We start from the raw sequence: 17,233 nt of genomic DNA, 5'->3' as shown, positions 1-17,233 counted from the left end.
CCTCTTTATTGTTTTAATGTTGTCTTCTTTTATATAATAACATCGGTGTTACCCTGTTTTGAGCTTTTTTTTTTTTTCAATTTTGCTTTTTTTTGTTGTTGTTGTTTTCCAGTCTGGGTTGACTTCTGATTGCTCTGCCCAGTGCTCTAGTCTTAGGTTGATACCTGATATTATTGATTTTCTAACCAAAGAACTCCCGCTAGTATTTCTTGTGGTTTTGTTTTGGTTTTACAAATCCCCTAAACTTCTGTTTATTTGGAAATGTCCTAATTTCACCTTCATATTTAAGAGGCAGTTTTGCTGGATATATGATACTTGGCTGGCAATTTTTTTCCTTCAATTTTTTAAATTAAGTCATCCTATTGCCTTCTTGCCTGCATGGTTTCTGCCAAGTAGTCCAAGTTTATTCTTATTGGCTCTCCTTTGTAGGTGACTTTTTGTTTGTCCCTAGCTACTCTTAAAATTCTCTCTTTATCTTTGGTTTTGGCAAGCTTGATTATAATATGTCTTGGTGACTTTCTTTTAACATCTACCTTATGCAAAGTTCAATGAGCATCTTGGATAGATACCTTCTCCTCTTTCACGATATCAGGGAAGTTTTCTGCCAACAAATCTTTAACAATTCTCTCTGTATTTTCTGTTATCCCTCTCTGTTCTGTACTCTAATCACTCATAGGTTATTTATTTTAATAGAGTCCCTCTTGATTCTTAGGATTACTTTAATTTTTTTAAATTCTTTTATCCAATTTTTCTTCAAATATATTAGTGCCAAGTGATTTATCTTCAAGTTCAGAAATTCTGGCTCCTGCTTGCTCAGTTCTGCTCCTCTGACTTTCTATTGTCTACTTCTGTAATTTTATTGTTAATCTTCTGAATTTCTGACTGCTGTCTGTCTATGGATTTTTCCAGCTTATTAAACTTTTCATCATGTTCCTGAATAATCTTTCTAATTTCTTCAATTGCTACATCTGTGTTTTCCTTGGCTTGTTGTGCATATTGCCTTATTTCCTTTCTGATGTCTTGAAGGGTTCTGTATCTTAATTTTTTGTATTCTGCCTCTGGTAATTCCAGCAATGCACTTTCATCTAGAAAATCCCTAGATTCTTTGTTTTGAGAGCTTGTTGAGGTGATCATGGTCTGTTTCTTTATGTGACTTGATATTGACTGTTGTCTCTGAGCCATCTATAAGTTATCGTATCAGTTTATGCTTGATTACTGTGTCGTAGCTTCTTGCTTTGTTTTGTTTTGATATACCCAGATGGGTTGCTTGAGTGAGCTAGCTTGATTATTTTCACCTTTGGAACTCTGACGTCCTATCCCCAGCTGGCTAGAGCTCTTATCAGGTATATCAGTCTAGGAGTCCATTCAGTTTTCTTGTATGAATTCAGCTCAGGTTTCCAGGTAGCTGATCATCAAGTGTGTGGTACAGGCTCTGTCCTACAGTCTTAAAGGGGCAGGGGTGATTGGTGTATATACCGCTTTGTGATTGCAGGAGGGGGTCACGCTCTGAACAAGGCAAGGGGCTGAGAACCGACCCCCGAGTGTCTCTGAGGAAAGTGCGTCCCTGTTCCCTAGAGCATGCAGGTGGGTGGGTTCTGCAGATGGACCATGGGCACCCAATGTTTTTGGCTGTAAGAACTGGGGGGTACCAGTTATCCTTGGACCCCTGTCACAGGTGGCTGGGTGCCCTGAGTGGAGGTACCAGTCCTCATGCCCCTGATGTGGGTATGTGAGGACCCTGTTTAATAGGCAAAGCAATGTCAGACATCAAACAGCCACCTCTCCACCACACAGCTGAAATGGCTGGAGTCTGCCAACAAGGGCCTATTCTCCTGAAATAGACCCACATAGGTCCATGCAGAGGGAGAAGGTGCTCAAAACCCACAGACCGTTTATGCCTGGACAGGAGCCGCTTCTGTCCTGAGCTCCCCCAGTTAGTGGAGCTGGCAAATCATTTTTTCCTCCCATTGTAAATTTTTTCCATCTTCAAGGCTGGGAGGATGGCTCTAGGCACTCAACAGTGCCTGTCTCAGGCCCAGGGAATTCATCCGCTGAAGCCACCTTGCGGGTGGGGGGGTGCATTAAAGTGTATGCAAGTACTTAGCTTTTGCCGAGAGCCCTGTTCTTCTTTGGTTCCAAAGGTGTAAGTAGGCTGTGTGGCTGGCTGCTTCTCCCTGGGGAAACTGCAGCTGAAGTCTAATACCAGCCTGCTGCCGCCGGTCTGGGGAATGGTGCCTGAGGGTTCTCCATGATTCAGGTCCTGCAACTCCTCTCCACTCCTGAACCGTCTCTTCCTCCCCCTCCCCCTCTGTTTGTTTTCTAAGCTTGCCTTCGATGCTCAGGGCTCCTAGCTTGTCATAAATATACTTGTTTCACTTGTTTTTTTTGGTCTTTGTTGTAAAGAGGGCTCGCTGGAAGCATCTGTCTATTCCGTCATCGTGACTACATGACTTTTTAAATTAATTTTTAATTTGGGGATAATAAGATTTTATTCTTGTTCCCCCCCCCCACTTAATACTATATCATAGTTTTAAATTTTATTAGTAATTATTCAAAGACATTTTAATGACTGCATCATATTCCAACCTATGAAAGTACTGTTCTCATTTATTGAATCATTCCACACTTTGAGACATTTGGAGTATTTCAAAATTGTAACCATTATATGTTGAAAGAATACATTTACATATAAACTCAGGTCACTACTCTGATTTTTTCCTAAGAATAGATTCCTAGAAATTAGTTGATCAAAGGGCATGAATATTGTATTTCATGGTTTCCTATTGCTGTCATAACAAAATACCACAAACTTAATGGGTTGAAACAACATTCATTTATTATCTCACAGGTTTGTGGGTCAAAAATCTGGTGGGCTTCGCTAAGTACAGGCTCAAATCAAGGTGTCAGTTGCCTGGGCTTCTATTTGGCAACCCTAAGTGAGGATTAGCTTCTAGGCTCATTCAGGTTGCTGGCAGAATTCATTTTCTTCTCATGGTTTCCATGTGGTCTTTCAGGAAGCAATAGTCAGCTGATCATTCTCATACTTCGAATCTCTTTGACTACCCCTTATGGTACATTTTTCTGACTTTACCTGAAGAGTTGTCTGCTTTTAAGGGCTCATATGACTGGATTTCAAAAGGTTAACTGTTTGAATCCACCAGCCACTCTTTGGAAACCCTATGGAGCAGTCCTACTCTGTCCCATAGGGTCACTGTGAGTTGGAATTGACTTGATGACAATGAGTTTGTTTGTTTGTTTGTTTTTGGTGATTAGATTATCCAGAATAATGTCCCTATTTTAAATCCATACCTTAATTACATCTTCAAGGTCCCATTTGTCACGTAAAGTAGCATATTCACAGGTTCAAGGAATTAGGAATTTGGAAGGCCATCCTGCCACATGTTTAACGTGCTTTGTATATATTACCAAACTGCATTCCAGAAAGGTCGAGCCAAGATTTCCTGCCGCCAGAATTGCACGGGCAGAATTGCACACTCACCAGCACTGACTACCATCTTTATTTGTTTTAGTAATCTGATAGACAAAACAATTCCATTTAGTTGTGGTTTTGCCTTGCATGTTTTTTAACTCATAATGAAGTCAAACTATTTGTAAATATTTACTCATTTATTTTTCTTCTGTGATCTCGTGTTAACCAGGGTTTCCAACCTTTTCATACATTAAGTATTTGTTGGTCTGTGTGTGTGCGTGTGTGTGTGTGTGTGTGCGTAGTTTTTAAAAATCATTTATTCTATAATGTACAGAATCAGGTTTCACTGTTATATAGTTATGTATATTTATCTTTGCCTTTGGGACTTCTTCCATTGTGCTTTACTTTCCCATGTGGCTATCTAACAAATAGTTCTTCCTGAAATGTCAACTGATTAGGTTTTAGGTTGCATATTGCATCCTTTATTTGGGGGTATGTTGTGAAGTAAGGCTCTAAACTGACTTTTTTTTTTTTCAATTAGTTTTCTCAACATCATATTTTGATTAATGATTACATAAATTTTTATTGGAAAAAGACAGTGATGAGATGCATGATCCAGAAGCAGAGGCTATGCAAACTGCTTCTACACATGAAGGGAATGCAGAGAAGTTAAGGGAAAATGGCAGCCTTTCCAGGGCAGTAAATAAGGATCACATGAATTAATTCCTCCCGCTTAATCTATGTGTGCCGGTAACAAGAAAACTAATAAACTTGAGTACAAGTAGCCAGAAAGTGTTTTTGATGTTTTGGATCCAAGTGGTACCAGTCACCAACCAAGATTCAAAGTCACTTAGAAGAAGTTATTTTTAATCAGATATCTATATAAAACCAGAATTAGATCAGCAAACATTTAATAATGCTAACTATGAAACAAAAAAACGCATCAACAAAAATGAAAAATAGAAGCCTCATCCCTCCGCATTTGCAAATCTAAACATGTAATTATGACAATGTCATTCTAATTAATCTTATCCCATTAAGTCATAGATAGCAGAATTTCAAGCTATAAAGACCTGGTCCCAAAAAGGTATAATTAGGACACCTTTAGGAAAAATGATAAGATATACCATAGATTGGGAAAATATATTTACAATCTGATGAAGGACATATCCAGAAATTTGTTGCAAATATATAAAGTATCCCTAATATACGAAGAACTACTACAAATCTACAAGGAAAGACAATCTAATTCTAAAAACATGAAGAAGAACATGGCATCTGGATTGGCGAAAGACTCATTAACAACCTGATACACTGGCTGCAACAATGGGCTCAAACATAGCAACAATTGTGAGGATGATGCAGGACAGGGCAGTGTTTCATTCTGTTATATACAGGCTTGCTACGAGTGGGAACCAACTCAACGGCACCTCACAATAATTCTAAAAATGGGCAAAAACACTTGAACAGACATTTCACAAAAGAAGATATTCGTGAGAAAGTTTTCAACATCAGTAGTTATGAGAAAAATGGAAATTAAAACCACAAAAAACCCACTAAAACCAAAACCAAACCAAACCTGTTGCTGTCAAGTCAATTCTGACTCACTGTGACCCTAAAGGACAGAATAGAACTGCCCCATAGGGTTTCCAAGGAGCACCTGGTGGATCCAAACTGCCGGCCTTTTTGTTAACAGCCATAGCTCTTAATCACTACGCCACCAGGGTTTCCTTCATACCCACTAGAAAGGCTAAAATACAAAAGATCATACCAAATGTTGGTGAAGATGTGGAGGAACTGGAACTCTTATATATTACTAATTGACATGAAAATTGTACACTGAGTTTGGAGAATTGTTCAGCAGTTTCTATTAAATTAAGCATACACTTACCACATGACCCATCAATCCCATGAATAGTCCATTTCTACCCAGTTCTTAACATTCTCATGTTGCTTTCCCTTCTTCCACATTTCCCATCTTTATTTATGCCCATGTTTCTTTTTTATTCTTTCACTTCCCACCCTAAATGAGTTCTCTCTAATTAATCATAAAGAGATTCCTTTCCCCTATACTCATTCTAGGAGGTATATACATGTGATATAAAATAAAAATTATTTAGGACTAGATGTTTATTTTGCCAAGATAAGATGGCAGCTATTTTCTTGACAGCTATATATATTAGTTAGATGTCAAGATTAACAATGAAAATGGAACATATACCAATATAATAAGAAAGAATATTCAAATTTAATATTTTGTTTCACGTACAAATAATTCACAATCCTTTCAACAGTAGAAAGAAAATCACATCATAGTCATTTGAAAAGTTCATTTATTATATACCAACGTACACTTTCTGTAATAAAAAAAAAAGCCTCCCAATACATTGAACCATCTTATAAATGAAATAAGAAAATAAAATTTTCTTCTGTTTACAAATGGGGTTAAATTAACTAGCACATGATACCATATGTATGTCTGCCCTGCAGTTTATATGAACTCTAATCTGATAATGGCCATGAGAAAAATGATGCTTTTTTATTTGGCACTGTAGTATTGCTTTTGAATATTAATATAATTATACATGTTGATATTTTCAAGTTAGTCATTTCAAATGTAAAGCTTTTAAAATATATACAAATTTTAGTTTTCCAATTTTTTTATTAATCTTTGATATTTACATTTAAATATGTTCAAATTAAACATTTTTGTAACACTTAGAAGGTACTTTTCTCCACTTTCAACTATTTTGATACACTCTTCAGATGAATGACAATGGATATATATCTTAAAAACGTCATTCAGCAAATTTTTTCCACTAATAGTAACTTAAAAGTTATGATAGCTTCTAGCAATGCTCAATTTCTGTAACAAAGTGTGCCATTTTACAGTATTATGCCTCTTGAAAATAATACATAAAACAAGTGAATATTTTCTTAGTCACATTTTAGAAAAACTTAAAATATGATTTAGTAAGAGTTTATTATCAAACTTGGCTTCGCCAAAATGTAAAATATACAATAAATGTTCTTGCCACTGATGGAAAAAAATATATAGCAACCTCTAAAACCTCCAGGCAGTGAATAGTAATTTTTAAATCCATTTTGTGTATGTTATAGAAGTGAGCAAGAATGGTAGCTTGTATTTCTTTGTAGTGTTAACACTTTTATTTTTATGGAGAATCAGTCGACATTGTATTAAATGGCAGGTGAATGTTAGTGAACACCCGTGCAAGTTAAAAATGCATTAAATCCTATTATAGGCATGATGTATGAAAAGGAAGGGCTGGTGGCACAGTGGTTAAGCACTCAGCTGCTAACCGAAATGTCGGCAGTTCGAACCCTCCAGCTGCTCCACAAAAGAAAGATGTGGCAGTCTGCTTCCACAGAGATTACAGCCTTGGGAACCCTATGGGGGCAGTTCTACTCTCTCCTATAGGGCAGCTCCTCTGAGCCCAGGTAGACTCCAAGGCAACAGTTAAATGAAAAGAAAGGAGCCCTGATGACACAATGGTTAAATGCTTAGCTGCTAACCAACAGGCTGGCGATGCGTTTGAACCCACCTAGCTGTTCTGTGGGAGAAAGACCTGCCTATCTGCTTCGCTAAAGATTACAGCCAAGAAAACCCTATGGGGCAATTCTGTTCTGTCACATGGGGTCCCTATGGGTTGGAATTGACTCAGCAGCACCCAACAACAACAAATGAAAAGAATAAGCTTAGTATTGATAACTATTTGCAAATAAGGGACTTATTTTCTTGTAGATGATTATGGTGTTATTGTAAACATTGAAGAAGAGCATTACCGAACTATATATAACTTAGGTTTCAATTTTAAAATATCCCCACTAGACAGACACATACAAATGGATTTTTGAGCCTGCCAACAGGAAAGTTCCCTGCTCCCACCCCCAATAACGTAAATGTTTTGACTGTGAGGAGAAAAAAACTACACATGTAAAAAAAAAAAAATCAAATGTACCATACATTAAAATTCTGATGACTACAGAATACGATTATATACATGAACATACAGCAAATCACAGTTTCCCGCACTGAATGGTTATCAAATAAAAATGTAGCAAACAATACTGGGTAGTGTATCTCCACATGAATCGTGGTCTTCTAAAAATTCTAAATGAGGCTGGAAGACGGGAGGGAGAGCGTTGTTCAGTGAAAACAAGGAGGGCAAGAGGAGTAGGAACAACGTGAAAAAGCAGATGCTTTCAGAACAGGCGGTTTCGCTATTAGCATTTTTTGGTTGCTCTGTAATTTAAATCAAGCCCCTCTCTATTTAGTAAGATGCTTTAGCACTTAAAAAAAAAATCCACTGAATGAAAAAGTGGCTAATTCAATGTCAGACAGGATAGAGAAAACATTTCTTTACTGTTGATAATGAGATGCTCTAGATAGTGTCTGATCACTCATGTACGTCATGGGGCAGCCCATCAGGCGTGCCATTAAGTGGTGATAGCTTTGCCACCAGGGCATTTTTGTTTGGTGTTCCGAGAGTACAAGCATTTGGTACCTTTTTTTTTTTTTTTGGAGGGGGAGGAGAGGATTATCTAATGACCATTACATGCAGCTACCCTTATTCTGCTTGACCAGCAGCAAAAACACACCTTGATCATCTCACACTGCTTTGGGAAAACCTGGGTAGAAATGTGCACCACAGATTTTGAACACACAAACAGCCATTCTTGATAAAAAAAAAAAAGATGGTTTTCTCTTCCGCAGTGCCTGGTGATATTACTAGTAAACGTCTTTGGAATCTTCCTGTTATTTCCTACCAATAACATTCCAACCAAGATAACTCAAATGTCTTTTGGAGCATAACTCGCAACCATTTCCAGTAGAAAAAAGTATTTTTTCTTTGGGTTAATGATGCTTGGAATTGGGAGGATTGTATATCCAGTCCATTATAATGAGGGCCATGCTTCCAATCATGAAAATGATTCCAATCACCAGGAAAATTAAAGCCTGGAATTCACAGAAAACTTGTTAGGGAACACAGAGGAAGGGAGAAACCATATTCGCTTAGCACAGTTTGCTTTGATATGTTGTTTAAGTAAGGCAGCAAACTGATCTGCATATTGAACTGCATTAATCTTATAGCCCAGATGTCCACACCTAACACATCTGTCAGTTAGGAACCCTAGTTGGGGAAGGATGGAGAATACAGTGGACAGATATAACCTAAACGTTCAGCAATATGTTAATGGCTGATTATGGTAAATCAAAATGATGGAATATCCTGTGATGATTAAATATCGAGTGATAGAAGAAAATATTTAATGACATAGGAAATGATTGCCATTTTCTAGGCAAAAAAGAGCAGGTCATAAAAAATAGTATGAATTATATGATACCAATTTTACAAAGCAAACAAAAACAAAAGCCTAATATATGCAGCATATTCCTTGGAAAAAAAAGACCTAAAGTATATGTGTGTGTGTCTGTGTATATACATAGACACATAATATACATACATATGTATACATATATACATCCCAGATGTATACATATACACCATATAATATATAACATACACATATATACACACTGATGTCTCTGGATGGTAGGCATGGGTTATTGTGGTTTTTCCCTGTAGGTCTTTTTTTTTTATTGCATAATTAAAACATTTCCACAATGAACACATAATATTTATATTAATAATTATTATATTAAAGAAAATAAACATATCTGAGAATTTTAACACTAAAAGGGGCCTTCTATATTAACACACAGATCAATCTCCTGCTGAAATATCTGAGGAAGCAGCAGCTAAAGTTTTTCTCACTAGAAAGTATCCAGGAGATAATTTTACTTGTTTTACATCTGATCAAACTGAAAGCGGCTCCAAAAGGCCCAGGTCACAAAGCTGTAAAAGTCCAAGCAAGACTGACTACAGAGAGTGGATACTGGGGGAAGAGGCTCAGCCCTGGTAAGATGATGGGGGATCCTCGATACACACGGTCCTGAAGTTTCCGAACAACCCTGGGAGGCAAACGACTCCCAGTAAAAAATTCAGGGTAACTCAGTAAGAAGTAGTCTTTTCAGGCCTTAATACAAGACTTTATTAAGTAGCTATTGATAATATTTAGTTATTGGAAAAACACACAATTATTTCTAGTACGTGTTTCTGTAGTTTATGGAAAAGAAATACGTGCTCTCTAGTAAGATTATACTTGATATCTAAAGAGGTTAACTGGAAAATGAATAGTTCTAGATCTCAGTCCACAGACTGAGGAATGTTCTCTCCAGGGGACGGCAGGGCTCTACGGAGGGGAAAACAAAAGCAAAGTCTTCTCTTTGGCCTTGCAAACCTAAATAGCATGACCAAAATATCGGAGTAATTTCTTAACACTGCTAGGGAGCCTAATTCCTTCTCGCGCGGTTTGTGCGGTTTGCACTTGGCGGTGCAAACTGCTGTGCCCATGTGAGCGTCTGACACCTAGGGAGGACTCAACGCAGTATCTTTGATACTTGAAGAGGTGGAATCCAGGAATCATCTCTGCACCAGAAATTCACCCCCCTTTCTCTCCACCAGAGAGTTCCAGCATATCTCTGATTTTGGTTCTTATCAATTCATCTTTCTGAAACATGTATTTTCTTGTTTATGCTAAGTAGTGGAAGAGCACCATTTTATAATGGGGGAGATAGAAAGCCTTACTTACCCCGACCTTTTGGGGTGACCTAAGAGATTCTTTCTTTACAAGTCTAATATAAAAAGCTGCTGGAAGGATGAAAATCAGCATTGTGGCAGAAGAAGCCCCTGAGGAGAGAAACACAGGTCACTGTCTTACACAGCAAGGCAGGTGGGCAAGGAACGCACTTCAAAAGAAACCAAGTGGAAAGCTACCCTATTCTTCTCAGCACGAAAAGCACACATTTAAATCTCATAGGCTTATTTATCTTGGTTGCTTTTCCAGAAAAGACATGTTTATTAAAAAAAAAAAAAATTATAATGTACCTAATGTGATAGCTGCATAATAACTATACATAACATATAATAAATAATAAAAAAACTGAATGTAATAAAAAAATTATAGGGGATTACATCCAAAGGTGCCTCAGAATAATAGCCTGGTGACCTACTTCTGAAAGGTCAAAAAAACAAACAAAGAAAACCCCAAGCCCACTGCTGCCAAGTCGATTCCAACTCATAGCAACCTCACAGGGTTTTCCAAGGCTGTAAATCTTTATGGAAGCAGGCTGACACATCTTTCTTCTATGGAGCTGCTGGTGGTTTTGAACTGCCAACCTTTTGGTTAGCAGTTGATCACTTTAACCACTGTGCCGCCAGGGCTCCATTTCTGAAAGGTCACAGCCATTGAAAACCCTATGAAGTGCAGTTCTACTCTGAAACACATGGGGTCGTCATGAGTCAGCACCTGGGCTGCACCTGTACTGGTAGTAATATAAATACATCTTGTTGTTGTTAGGTGCTATCCAGTGAGTTCCGACTCGTAGCGACCTTATGTACACCAGAACAAAACACTGCCAGGTGCTGTGTCATCCTCACAATCATGCTCGAGCCCATTGTTGCAGCCACTGCGTCAATACTACAGAGGCTGAATTAATCACATGCCCTTAGCAGCCACCTGATTTTTCCAAGTTTATATTATACTTCAAATGTGAGTAACCCTTCAGTCAGTAGGATGAAACATTAAATATGTTAACAGGTCACACAGTTAAGGGAAATATCATGCTTTACAAAATCATCCTCCTCCTCTGAAGAAAACCCTTAATGCTCAGCTGATACTCATAGACTTGAGAGAGGTTCCTGTAGGTAAAAACCTATGTTCCTGACTCTTGGTGACAAAAGCTAAGACCTAAGTACAATTTTTCGATTCATCAGAAGGTATGTGACTTCCCTTCCACCGGGTTAGTTTCCTCCTCTGTCAGAAACCCTAAATAGCCCGACCTTACAGATGGCCTATAAGGTAGTTTCTAGTGTGAACATTTTCTGACCCTGTGAATGAGTAACTTCCAATGTCACTTGGGAGGGTGGTAAACTTGGGGCTGGTGCTGGGTGGGGCTAATGGGAATCTCCTGAGCCTGCTCTGCCCATGCCATTTAAGAAGGTATAAGCTTGACTTAGGAGCCCTGGTGGTGCAGTCGTTAAGAGCTCGGCTGCTAGACAAAAGATCTGCAGTTCAAACCCACCAGCCATTCCTTGGAAACCCTATGGGGCAGCTCTACTCTGTCCTACAGGGGCGCTATGAATTGGACTTGACGGAAGTGGGTAGTTGGTAGGGTAGAAGACTGAGTTAAGGTGGGGCCCTGGTGGTGCTGTGGTTAAGCGTTTGGTTACTAAACAAAAGGTTGGCCGTTCAAATTCACCAGCCACTCCTTGGAAACCTTATGGGGCAGTTCTACTCTGTCCTATGGGCTCACTATAAGTTGGAATCAACTCCATGGCAACGGGTTTGGTTATTTTTTTTTTAAGCTTGAGTTGGAGCCTGGTGGTTAGTGGTTAAGAGCTCGACTGTTAACCAAAAGCGCCGCAGTGTGAATCCACCAGCCACTCCTTGGAAACCCTAGAGGGCAGTTCTACCCAGTCCTATAGGATCACTATGAGTCGGAATGGACTCAGTGGCAATGGGTTTGGTTTTGGGTTTTTTGGCAGCTTGAGTTGATTAAATAAAAGCCTTTCTGAACTTACCTATGAATCCAAAGATGTCTTTTATGGTTGGGACAAGTATGACCTGAATATTATTAAGTGCGATAATTATGGCAGCAATCAAGAAATGTCTTATCCAGCTGAAGGGTCTTTTGGGAAATAACAGTGTGGTCACTGATGTACGAATCTGCAATGAGAAAGTTCAAAGGCAAGATCACTTCTTTATTTCTTGACTTTAATTAGTATTTCAAACATTCTCATCCCTCTAAATCATTTTCTTTTTCCTTTTACCTAAAGAGAAGATTTTGATCGTTTTAATTTTTTTTTTTTTTTTTAATGTTTGAGTTCAAAAAACCCAAAGCCAAGCCCATTGCAGTGGAGCCGATTCTGACTCAGAGACTCTATAGGACAGAGTAGAACTGCCCCATTGGGTTTCCAAGGAGCAGCAGGTGGATTCGAACTGCCAACCTTTTGGTTAGCAGCCGAGCTCTTAGCCATCATTTTTCGTTGATACATCTTGTGCTCATTTTGTCTGTTTTCATAATTTTTTGTTAAAAATAATCTCAGTCAGAAAGAGATAAAATATATAGATGAGACATAGTAAAAGCCCTTTTGATCTCTGTTCGTGTCTCCTCAGACCAGATGAAATAGTAAGGGCAAGCGCTGGATTGATTTACACATTTTGTGAAAGGAATTTTTGCAAACCTAAGTTTTTCTTAATTTTGCATTTTAGGTAACATTTTTATCATCTGGTATTGTAAAAAACACAATCTTTTTTGTGTTTACTCCTTTTTTCCTCCCCCCACAAAAAAAATTTTTTTTTTTTTTTAACCAATAGATTATAAATCCACAAAAGGCAAGGAACAGGACCTAGTAATCTTAATATCCCTCGGAATGTCTCATTTAGTGTCCTGCACATAGCAGACGCTCAGTAAATGCTGAGTTAAATTGAACAGCAAGACTCTTTTCCTTCCCCTCAGAATCCTTGACAGATTTCATCCCTATTTCATCAGCTGAAGTAAGTAGGCGAAAGGTCAAGAGCGCCTCCATGTGCAGCAGCTGCTCGAGTTACTCCGCTGTAACTTGATAAAGAGATACTTGTGGGTCAAGGGAGGGGGTGCTGCGTATGTTTGAACAGCTGAACAAAACTGAAAATACTCTTATCTTCTGAATATTTTAGAGAACACTTTGACTTAGTGGAATGAGTCCATTGGCTTTTCAGCGAGTACTTCAGTGAAGCTCGGCCGTCCCATTTTTAAAAATGCTGGGATTGATTTTCACTTTGAATGTTTAGCTCCGGAGTCTCTTAATGGCGTGGAGATGGGAACTCATTTAAAAGAGAAAATGTAAACGATATTTTGAAACACATGTATGATCGACAGAAAATCCGAGCTGAATTGCTTGCAGTTTCTAATGTGGGATTCCTTTCATACCATTCCACCAAAAATGAAAGCCATCTGTTTAGGTTTAAAAGGAAATTTCATTTCGACAATGGCAAACCAGGCAGTTTCTGGCAATGCTTTAGGAGTGACTCTGTAGAGGATTTTAAAAATCGGGTTAGTGAAAATTATGAAGCTCATTCTGAAAAGGAGGGTGAGGAAAGCAAATGGTTTGTGTTCGTTTTCCTCAGCAGCTTATAAATCCCGCCTGTGACCTTCAGTGAAGTGAGTGTTTATTTAATATTGGTTTTTTTTTCAGCTGGTCTACTTGGTCGGCTTAAATTAGCTTTCTTTGACACATAATTCTTACGGATTTATTTTTTCTGAAAGTGTTAAACCTGTTCAAACGCGGTGTTTCTATTATCTTTAAAAGACTGTGTCAGAGGTTACAACTATATGCTTAAAAAAAAAAATCCTTTGTTAAAATTGTGCGTTCAGTTCAATAAGTTGAGTACAGGCACTCCTACACGTGCCGGGGCCTCTGAGTGTAAACGTGGCTTTCTAAGGTTTCGTGACTCCCAGAAAGACTAAGGTTGGGCCTGATAACGTTAGAATACAGAAAATTTACAGGAGTAATAGGTAGAAATTGTCGCAGTATTTGCAGTAATTGTTCCCATAAAAGAAGCTTGCTCCTCCCAGTGAATAAGGAGTAACAAAACCCCAAACAGAATGCAAGGCGTACAGAGTTACCAATTCATTCCTGGAGAGGGCATCAGGGAATTGGAGAAGGTAGGCTGGAGGAGAAAAGACCTGGTGATCTGCACCCATAAAGATTAAACCTGTTGCCATGGAGTAAAGACTACAACCTAGGAAACCCTAGAAGGCAGTTCTACTCTGTCCTATAGGGTCGCTACGATGGCACACGACAACAACAGCCTGGTGGTGGTGGAAAAGAATCAGAAGGAAACTTGCTGGACATGCCATGTTAAAATGCTGCCCTGCGGGGTGACCCTGGGATCAAAAGGTCCTCGGCAGTTCTATTTACCTGTGTCAGGACAGCAGCAACTCTGGCTTATTACCCATAAAGCACTGCCCTCTCTGACTTTGCTAGGTACCCTTTTCTCTACTGACACTTATAAGAACCTGGGAATGTGGGTCAGGTGCTATGGGTGAGGGAAGTCCCCAGTGAGGCCACTGCAGAAGCCCAGCATGCTTCTGGGGAAGGTTCTATGTAGCCATAAAGAAAACACTGCTGTTTCCAGAGAGTGCCCTGAATAGGAGCCTGTCAGGAGGTGGTGTATTCTGACGTGGGGACCCAATGTGAGGGGCAGAACTATGGAAGCGGAGGAGAAAGTGGAAGCCTTGGCTCTAAATTCTTAAAACAAAACAAAACCAGGTATCCCATTGCTTAGAAGTGAATCACAGTTTCACTTTGTAGGACTGCTTTGGGTAAGGGTGTTGGGAATACCTGGGATCACTCCTCTATTCAATTCACAGCAACATCTGCCCAATTCCTATACCTATATCTACATACGCTTCAAAGGAGGAGATGGGAAGGCAACGAAAGTGCAAAGAATGATTTAACCGTGGTAAAACGAAATGGAGTGAGCTAGAGGACCCCAGATGTGATCTCTATTTTTAAGGTGTGGCAGGTGGAATCTGAGTCTGTGTGTTCATGATAAACCTGTCAGGATGATTTGTTTTTCTGTGTTTCATGGTGATGTGGGAACTTTACTGCATGGAGGGAAGCATGAGCTGAAAATGGCAATAATCAGTTCTTGGGAAGGGGGCACAGCCCCCTAATAGACACCCCCACCCCGTAACAGCCCCATCCTACAAAGAAAGAGAAGAGAAATATTGGACTGTTAGTGAAAAGTGTAAGTTCTTAATTCACTTCATTTATTCATTTGTTCAACAAACATTACAGGCAGTTTCTATGTGTCTTTTAGTAAGAAGGAAAAAATTAACCTAATTGGAGATAAGATGATAAATGGAGTTATCAAAAGGCAAAAAAAAAAAAAAAAAAGAAGAAGAAGAAATCAAACCCAGTCATCCCTTCTTGGGTCCTAAGAGAGCCCAGTTATTTGTTGAAAGAGGGGGAAACAAAATAAGACCTAAAACGGATAGATTTTAATCCCAGTTAGGTTTTGTTTTACTGTTCTTTTGTGGAATATAAAGGCAAAGTAAGTAAACTTCTTATTGGTCATGAGTTTCCTAATTAAAAAAACAAACCTTTCATGAGAACCACGCTGGCACACGTTGAAATTTTTGCCTTTAAATTGTAAGAAGCAAGCAAACAAAAACACCATTAATACTTCTATCACTTTGGTGAAAAAGTGTCTGCATTTAGGTTTGTAGGATTTGACTGGGACCAGGAGACCAGACACATTTTAAGTCAGCACCTCTGTGCATCCATTACCATGCAGGGAGGTTTGGTTCATTCAGCCCTGATCCTCAAGAAAACAGTGGTTTATGGAAAGTGCCCAAAAGCAAAATATCCTGTGCTTTTTCTAGAAAAGGCAGTTTATGCATTTCAGAAAAAGGCAAGATTCATTGGAGACCATTTTTCTTAGCAAACATTGTTGAGCTCATCAGTGTACACACTGCTCACCTCCAGGGACTTACAACCCATGGGGAAGGCAGAGAAGGAGCCCTGGTAGCGTAGTGGCTAAGAGATTGGTTGCTAACCACTCATAGGTTAGCAACCCAAGGTCGGCACTTCGAACCCACTAGCTGCTCTACAGGGGAAAAAATGTGGCAACCTGTTTCTGTAAAGGTTACAGCCTTGGAAGCCCAATGGGCAGTTCTACTCTGTCCTATGAGTTGGAATCGATTCGACAGCAATGAGTTTTTTTATAGGTGGGGAGGGCAAGCATGTATACAGATCATTTTAATATAACATCGTTAGGGTGAAGACAGAAGTATGTGCACAGTGTTTCTTAAATGCTAATGCTGACTAATAATATATAGTGAGAACGGCAGTTAGTTATTTTCTTGAATTTTGGTCCTAATGGTCCATTTTGGTTCTGTCATTATTTGAAGGAGCACTGGTGGTTCAGTGCTTAAAGCATTCTGCTGCTAACCAGAAGGTTGGCAGTTTGAATCCACCAGCTGCTCTGTGGGAGAAAAATGTAGCAGTCTGCTTCCATAAAGACTTACAGCTTTGGAAACCCTATGGAGGGCAGTTTTACTCTGTTCTATAGGGTCGCTGTTTGTTGGAATTGATTCAACAGCAATGAGACTGAGTTGTTATTAAAAAAAAAAAAAAAACCATTGTCGTAGAGTGGATTACCCACAAAGAATTAGAGTAGAACTGCCCCACACAGTTTCCAAGGAGTGCGTGGTGGATTTGAACTGCTGACTTTTTGGTTAGCCACTGTAGCACTTAACCACTAAGCCACCAGGGTTCCCATCAGTTGGTTTTGCCTTATAGAGACCTGATGTGATAGATAGAACTGCCCCGCAGGGTTTTCTAGGCTATAATCTGCCTAGAGGGAGCAGATCACCAGTCTTTCTCCTGCAGAGCCTCTGGAGGGTTCTAACCACTAACCTTGTGGTTAGCAGCTGAGCACTTAACTGTTGTGCCACCAGGGCTCCTTCCCTTTTGGTTCTAATGGGCATCTACTGGGAGATGCTACAAACACTTGCTGTTCCTGAAGGTCACATATACATAAGGACTTTATCTGACAGGCAGGGGAAGAATTTCTACAGGGAAACCTAGGCTTGCTTTCTCTCTCTTGGGCTTTAGGTGAAGTTTTACAGAGCAAATTATCTTCTCATTAAACAATTAATACACACAC

The 17,233-nt window shown here is 39.2% G+C and overlaps 1 protein-coding gene across 2 annotated transcripts in view; it reads right to left on the bottom strand.

Moving 5' to 3' along the window:
* Positions 1-8,012: 8,012 nt before the first annotated feature.
* SLC38A4 (solute carrier family 38 member 4) overlaps positions 8,013-17,233 on the bottom strand; it is a 31,134-nt gene continuing 21,913 nt past the window's right edge. For both annotated transcript variants that reach the window (XM_003405733.4, XM_064284341.1), the window contains 3 exons: positions 12,097-12,241; positions 10,106-10,203; positions 8,013-8,408 (listed from right to left, as the gene is read on the bottom strand). In XM_003405733.4, coding sequence (XP_003405781.1) covers positions 8,307-8,408; positions 10,106-10,203; positions 12,097-12,241 — 345 coding nt within the window. In that variant the 3' untranslated portion in view covers positions 8,013-8,306. The remainder of the gene's footprint in view (positions 8,409-10,105; positions 10,204-12,096; positions 12,242-17,233) is intronic.

This window comes from Loxodonta africana, chromosome 4 (genome assembly GCF_030014295.1).
Source record: "Loxodonta africana isolate mLoxAfr1 chromosome 4, mLoxAfr1.hap2, whole genome shotgun sequence".
NCBI lineage: Eukaryota > Metazoa > Chordata > Mammalia > Proboscidea > Elephantidae > Loxodonta > Loxodonta africana.
This window is presented reverse-complemented; position numbering and strand designations above follow the sequence as displayed.